This window comes from Amblyomma mixtum, chromosome 4 (genome assembly GCF_055824585.1).
Source record: "Amblyomma mixtum isolate Tamu chromosome 4, ASM5582458v1, whole genome shotgun sequence".
Taxonomy (NCBI): Eukaryota; Metazoa; Arthropoda; class Arachnida; order Ixodida; family Ixodidae; genus Amblyomma; species Amblyomma mixtum.
In genome coordinates, this window is record NC_143015.1 from 159727269 (window position 1) to 159734990 (window position 7722).

Here is a 7722-nt window from a genome sequence, read left to right on the forward strand (position 1 = left end):
AGAGAGAGAGAGAGAGGGGCGATGGAGAGCGCGCGGCAGCGGCGGCGGCCCCGGCACGCTAGCTATGCGCCGCTACTGCGCATGCGCAACTGGCGAGCGCGACGGCGGCACTCCTGAGTCACCCGCGCAGCGACGGCGGCGGCGCGCCGGCTGTGCGGCGTGTGACGTCACCCGCTCCTCGCGCATGCGCAGTACGGCCTTTCGTCAGCTCCGCGAAATGGCTCGGCGACTCGCGTAGTGTTGCTTTCGCAACAGAAAAGAAGGGAAAGGTGCACGGGCCTGTCGACTGGCTCCAACCAAGCCACTGAAAAACCATAGTATTTCTGAATATTACCTAAATCTGGCGCCACCGTCTATGCGAGTGTCTTAAGCACAACTTCATCCACCGCGGGAATGCCGGGAAAACGAAGTTTCGTATTTGGCTTGGCTAGTGTTGGGCAGAAAACATGGACTGTACCTCGGAATTAGTAGTTGCGCCGCGGTGCAAATCTTTGTGCCTATTAAGTTACTTCAATGTTGCGTTTTTCATTTCTTCAATAGATTTAACGCAAGTGAAAGCTCGGTGGTAAGGTGGGATGAAAACTTTCATCTCAGTTCTTCAAGGTTTGCCTTTAGAAGAGTCGGCCTTTTACTGCTGTTCCTCGTTTTCTGCCCAAGAATAGCCAAGCCAAGTAAGAAACCTAGTCTTCCCGGCATTCCTGCGCATTTCCATGGTGGATGAAAGTGTAGCGCCTCCAGCTTTCCCTCTAGTTATATTAAGAAACTCTATGACTGTCACTGCAGCAGGTCGTAGACATTTGAAAGACATATAAAAGAAAGATAGAAAGAAAAAAAGCTCGTCAGTGCATCCGCGTCAGCCGAAGTGACGGCAGGCAAATCTAGGGACACTCACAGTGGCGTCAACGGCACCGGAAATGCTTCTTATGCGTGAACCGGGAGGTCGCCTGGTCCGAATAACCTTCCCCATCGACACGCTCCGGTCTATCGAGGCCCGGTGGAGCATGGGCTCGCGGACGTCTTCGCCAGAGTCACTGGGTGTGCCCACGGTCTCCTGAGCCGGGTTGTCCGCGGACCCCAAGTCGCCTTTCTGTGCGGAGCAATAATGAATTTGCTTCAGTGGAACAGCCAGATCCAGTGAAACCATTATTGGGCAAAATAAGGCTTCTCTCTTTATTTTCATTTATTTTTGAATACTGTCCACCCTCATTTGAGGGTGATTATACAGGGAGGGAAAATGAAGAAAAAAATGCACATATACACAAGAATGAACAAGTCTCTTCGAGCATGCAGTATAAGAGAGCATAAAAACGCAACGCAGGTCACACCACGTTACAGCCGGCCACCTGCTATACAAAAAGAAATATTTGACAGTCAGTTACACGCATGTCTTCAGGAATACCATGCCTAGACAGAATCCCCAAGTGCATTCAGGAATGCCCCTACACCTGCAGACTCGGCAACATGAGCGGACAGTTTATTCCAGTGCTCAATAGCATCCGGAAAGAATGAGCAGCGAAAGACGTTAGTTCGGGTCAAGTATGGCCGAACCGCTTTGTGGTGATTAAGGCGGAAAGACGGAAAGAAAAGACGCGAAGATTTCACTGTTCTATATGAAGGACCTTGTGAGGCGAGGGTTAAAGGACGCATGGTTTTCGCTCAGCTGGTTTCTTCATTTTAAGGCGAAAGCCTTTAATGGCTCATACTGTCGTCCGTTAACAAAACGTGTCACATGCGTTTAACTCGGGAACTAAAAAAGGAGAAAACCAATGGTTGCTTCAGATAAAGGAGGAAAAAATGAACCTAGAAGCCAGTTTCGATGATTGTAGATCAATAACTTAATTAATTATATATAAAAATGTCGAAATTGCGTCGAAATAACGCGGATGTCGATATAGCCACCGGAATGATGTGACGTCACATCCACCGGAAGTTGCCACGACATAGTGAAAATTGTCACAGAATGGCGGGAAAAAGCCGAATTTGTGTGGAATTAAATGAAAAAATTATTAATTAAACGTAATTTTAAGATCCCCGAAAGGTGTATAATTTGGGTATCGATATAGCCATGGGAACGCTGTGACGTCACATCCACCGGCAGTCGTCGCGGCATAGTGTCCTTGGCTTTCGCCTCCAACACTTTTGTTGCCAAAGTGTCCTCTCAATTTTATTTGAGTCGACTAAATGACGTTGACAGCTGAATCACGTCCCTGTTATGCCCCTTATACCTTTGCCAATATGTAAACTCGCGATTCCGCTCTATGAGAGCGAATAGCGGACCGAGTTTGACAGCTTATGTGCTTTGCTTTCTTTCAAGGCAAAACTCACCAGGTTGTCCACATATAGCGCAGGGGTGCTGGAACTGCTTCCGGTGTAGCTGTGCAGAGACTTTAAGGACGGCGATGTGGGGATCACAATGCCTTGCGAAATGCACCGGTCTATGGTGGAACGCCGACTCATGGGCTCGCGGGGGTCGGGACGGGGCTCTGTTGAGTAGCTGTCCTTGCCGGCCGCCTCCATAGCGTCCCCGAGAGCGACCAGGAGGTCTCTCTGCGAGAAACGAGAACGCGTTCACCCATCCTTAGATTCTTAATTGTTGCACTTGATATGTTTTGTTAGGCACCTTTTGCTCAATTCCTGGAAGGATACCTGGAAGGTTTCCTGGAAAGATACCAACACATACCAGGATGTAATAACGAAGGCTGTAGATATAGGCGTAGCAATGGGCTCATAAACGCGAGCGTCAGATCTAAGTGGCTTATTTTGTGCATGCATGAAAGGAAGGTGGCTGGTGAAACGTACCCTCCTAATCGCTTGCAATGAGTTATCGTGCAAAGTTCCTCGGGCTCATTTGTTAGGATTGGAGTAGGTGCCACTTAAAATTGATGATAGTGAATTTCTATGGAGGAAGGCCGTCTGAGGCCAAAGAGCGCCATGGCACAAGACGTTTTCGTTTGCTCAAGGTGGGGTCAAATACCCATTTTCCAAGCATTTCACCCTGAATAAGCCGAGCCACTTCAAGTTCTTAACGTACTAAACTGTGACAGCGCAACAAGTGCGTCGCCATTTCCTCGACTGCGGCATTGCTCGCTTATTCAAGGGCAACAACACCGGGACATAACTGGAGCGGAGGGGATGACGAAGGGACTGGGGTACGCCAGCCTGGTGAGTACTATAGCTTCTATCAGAGTCACGCTATAGTCCATAGAGTACTGTTGGCTAGTCGCCTACGACCGGTTCTCCAGGGATCTCTAGTGCAACCTTAGATGTTTCCTACATCGTCGCAAGGCGTCTTTCTGGGAAGACACCAGGTGCAGTGGAAGTTGATAAAGTTGAAAGTTGGTAAAGTATAAAGTTTCGGATTCGGGATTGTAAAAGATTCGCCCCTGGGAAAGGCGATAACTCTGAGAGTATTTTTGTTCGTAAAAAGTTGCGTTGACTGCAAAAAAGAAAATACATATAGACAGGTGGCTGGAAGCATGATACAAATCTGTGCAGGACGTTTTTGTAGGGAGCGTAGATGCACTATCGAGTTCAGCTTTCTATTCAGAAGAAAAAAAAGGAAAAAGAAAATGGTGGTAAGGCAACGCGGCTGGCGGGTTAGGCTCAATGAGGCCATGGGCTAGATGATACACTGCTTGTTCAGTCTTTTCCACTAACTCTATAGTCACAAAGACCACATCCACAGAGCTGTTGCACTTGAATATGACCGTCAAAAAATTACCGAAGACACTTTGGAAATTCTAAAGTGTGCTTGGCGAAAGCCTTGTGGTCAACCTACTGCCGCTTCCCCGAACCTCTTGGCACGGAATCACTGGGCCGCTTCGGAGCCATGCGTCTCACTCACTCGTCTGCAGCGAGACGTCTGGCGAAGGAGCGGCGGTGCAGCTGCCACATCCGACGCGCGCGCGTCCGTTCTACCGCTACTGTGTGACGTCACGGTTGCTATGCACAGCTGCGCCCCCTACCGGCGCGCCGGTTGCTAAGGAGGGGAGGAGGTTGCGCCGCTGCGCGGAGGAGAGGCCACAGTTGGCACGATTCCAGCGCACGGACGGACACCGCGAGTATGAGCCATTAAAGGCTTTCGCCTTAATAATTTCAAGTTTCTTTTTATCCAGAAACACTCACGCTGCTGTCACTGGACATCGCAGGGAAGTTGGCCAAGAGGTGGTCTGGTGGCAGGGTATGAAGCACTTCGCCCATGGACACACGTCGGTCTATCGATGCTCGCCCCAAGAAGGGCTCACGGGGATCCGTGTATGGTTCATCGACGCTGCCCTGGCCGCCTGCGGTCAACTCGTCGCGAGACGCCGCAGTGTCCTCCTAAGGCGAGAACAGATGTGCCGCTTTAGAATAATCGGTAAGACGCTTTTAATCGCAATTCCTTGGTTCTAAAAAATAATTGTACAAGCGCCTTTGTGACCAGGCGTCGATTTGCACATTCTTCGAGCGTCAGGGTGCTTCTCACCAAAATCTGAACCCACCACATTAAGTCCAGAGAGGCATTAACCACTCCATCACAATTATAGCCGACATTCGGGCTTTTTTTTTGCGAAGTGCATCAAATAGAAAAAAAAAACGCTAGGCCAATAAGTGTCCCTTGAGGACAGTCTGGCCTTTCGCTGCGTTTTTCAAAGATAACGAAACAGGCACTGCTCCTTTACTCTAGTACGTAATGGGCAGGTGCAGTGCATTCCCTGGAATCGAAGTTGTAAATTTTGTAAGTGCGGTTGATTAGAACTGTGCCGTTTATCCGTTACATAACGTGCATGAAGGGGAGCGCGATTGGGCACCCGATTCGAACAAATTTTTAGCCTACTTCAGTTTGTATGGTTTGGTTTATGGGTGTTCAACGTCCCAAAGTGATTCGGGCTATGAGAGAGGCCGTAGTGAAGGGCTCCGGAAATTTCGACCACCTGGGGTTTTTCAACGTGCACTGACATCGCACAGTACACGGGCCTCTAGAGGATGCCCATAGTCAAGGCTTGAGTGTGTATGATCAATGCTTGACTATGGGCATCCGCTTCCATGCAATATGCGTGACCGATGGCCAGTGCTTAGTCAGGGGGGTCTCAGGCGGCCCCAGACACCCACCTCCGGTATAGACAAGGGATCTGAGATTCCCCGTGCTAAAATGTAAGGACTGCGAGAATCCGAAGCAGGAAACCATTTTTTATTCTTGCCATTGGTGGCCGGAACATTCCTCTTCTATTGCTTGGAAAATTTCGCTTCGAGTTTTAGCAAGAATCATTTGACATGTTTTGTAAAACCCAGGCTACCGCGGTGGCTCAGTGGTTATGGCGCTCGGCTGCTGACCCGAAGGACGCGGATTCGATCCCGACCGCGGCGGTCGAATTTCGATGGAGGCGAAATTCTAGAGGCCCGTGTACTGTGCGATGTCAGTGCACGTTAGAGAACCCCAGGTGGCCGGAGCCCTTCACTACGGTGTCCCTCATAGCCTGAGTCGCTTTGGGACGTTAAAAGCCCGCAAATCATAAACCGTTTTGTAAAACCCGAGAGGGAAAAAATAAAAAGTCGGCAACACTACACAAAGGCTGTAACAAAAAGGGAAGCTTGTGCCCTCGCACCACGAGTCATTCCAGAGCTTGCCACTCGGCTCCAAGGCTGTTTAATAAGAACCGGCACAATAGCGGGGTGTGGGGTCTGTCATAAAATTGAGCAAACAATTGACTACCCTTGAAAATGATTTGTTCCCTTCGTATAAAAAACACGTGTAAAATAGTCCATCAGCTGCTTTCGCTCTCATCCCCTTTATTTTCCCCTACACCTGTCCTCAAATCTCCAGAGACTCCTCTTCAGTGCAGCCAGACTTTAAGCACAGTGCCCATGACTACCAATAACCTGCACGCTAAAATGGCTAAAAAGCAAGGAAGAAACTTTGCCGCAGTGACAAACTGGCAGAACATTTTATGATCAAAGCGCAGTAAGTTTTCTGCAGGAAAATTTTTCATTTTGTACGGAGGAGCTTCGCGAGGGATTTTATCCCGAAAAATGCCTTTGTCACCTCGGGTATGTCTAATCGAAGAACCGCTTTTTTTGACCTGATGCAGAGTAAAAACGTTGCCCGAAAAGCCTTCGTCACGTAGTGCAGCTTTGGCCTGGAGTGGACGTACTCTCGGAGGCTGGGCACGGTGCAGCTATCGGAGCAGGCGTTAAGTCTCGGTGTTTCTACTGCAGCGCTAGCTGTTAATGAGGCGGAGCCCAGTATCAGTATTTCAAGAAATGCTTCGGCGCGGCAGACAAGGACAAAACGTAGAATAACACCACAGAGCGCCATTTCTTGAAATATGTATGACCAACTGGCCTACAAAACAACCCTTCTCAACCAGTATCAGTAGCGTTGACGTAGACGTCGGAACAGCGAATGAATAAGGGGGGGAATAGTTGTTAAAGAAATAGCAGGTGCGACACAACACGAGGCAATCCGTATAGTGAGGACCGCGAGAGGGAAGCGTGCACTGCACTATATAGACACCACGGAGGTTCGCAATCACAATTAAGCTCGGTGGGAGAGGATGAGGCGCCGCGGGGCCACTTAAGAGGGCATAGCGTAACAGTTATCGCTGGTTTCTCGCAGAGGTATAGCACCCGCCTCGCGTGCAAGAGGACCGGGGTTCGAATCCCGGTGCTCCGTAATTCTCCACCAGATTAAAAAAAAATCCGATTTTCGGTGCAGTTGCATAACCAGACGTGAGTTGCGGCCTGATTTCGTTGTCCAGAACCAACGCCTCCCTCACCAGAACAGTTTTGCCCACCCTGGTGTAGTACTTGGCCACAACCTTCTATGAGCAAGCCAATTAATTCTCGGCCCTATGTCCCCAGCGGATGTGGAGCAACTGACAAGGCGGCGGTCAGACCTGTGACGCAGCGGAGGCTGCTAAGAATCTCTGGCTCCGGACAGGCCGACTTTGAAAACTAAGCTTTCCGACGTTCAGATGATGATGTACGCCCACCTTAACCTGTGGCTGGGACTCCTCGCGTGGCGGCTGCATTGACCGTTTCGTGTCGACGTCTTGCTGCCCCAGTGCTGCCTGTCCCTCCCGCGCAGAAGGGACGGGAGGATGACTGGAGGGCGTTTCTTCGTTCACGGAAGTGCCTTTCCTCGGGGTGTCAGTGGAGGTTGTGGTTACCGCGGTATGCGGCGGCACGTCTTTGGCCCCGCTTGGTTCCTGATCCGGGATGCCCTTCTTCATCTTTTGCTGCAAGGGAAGCTTAAGAAGGAGAAGGAGATTGAAGTATCATGTGATCGCATTGTGCGCGATTGGTATGCAGTGTCACGTGATGCTGTGACGTGTGTGAATGGCAACGCGGAGAGGGGGAGCGTTGCACTTGTTAAGAAGTCAGCGAGCAGATCGCTCGTGCGTGTCTCTTAATCTGTACGGCCCAGCATGCCGAATAAACATGTTGCTTAGTCGCTCTGCCTCTGCTTCGCTCGCCGCGGCTACAACAGAGATGTGACTGGCTTCCTCTTTTCCTGGAGGAGAGGAAAGATCATTCGTCAGACTCATGTCCTGCAACATGTATAAAGTTAGCGAATGAGCCGAGTGAATAGATCAGCGCGTTCTCACACTTAGCTGATGTGGGTGATAAAACAGTAGAAACGAAAAAAAAAGGCCTAACTGTAACGTTACGTCGGCGTCGTTATGTCCGCTACGTGAATCCTCGATGAGACCTATAGCGACAAAATTTCGCCGCTCTACACTC

General features: G+C 50.0%; 1 protein-coding gene across 1 annotated transcript in view; it reads right to left on the bottom strand.

The window, feature by feature from the left end:
- The window catches only part of LOC149348994 (endothelin-converting enzyme 2-like), a 31940-nt gene extending 24930 nt beyond the window's left edge, over positions 1-7010 (bottom strand). The window contains exons 1-4 of the mRNA XM_089541880.1: positions 6972-7010; positions 4126-4320; positions 2326-2547; positions 893-1087 (exon numbers count right to left, since the gene is read on the bottom strand). Coding sequence (XP_089398006.1) covers positions 893-1087; positions 2326-2547; positions 4126-4320; positions 6972-7010 — 651 coding nt within the window. The remainder of the gene's footprint in view (positions 1-892; positions 1088-2325; positions 2548-4125; positions 4321-6971) is intronic.
- Between the last annotated feature and the right edge of the window lie 712 nt (positions 7011-7722).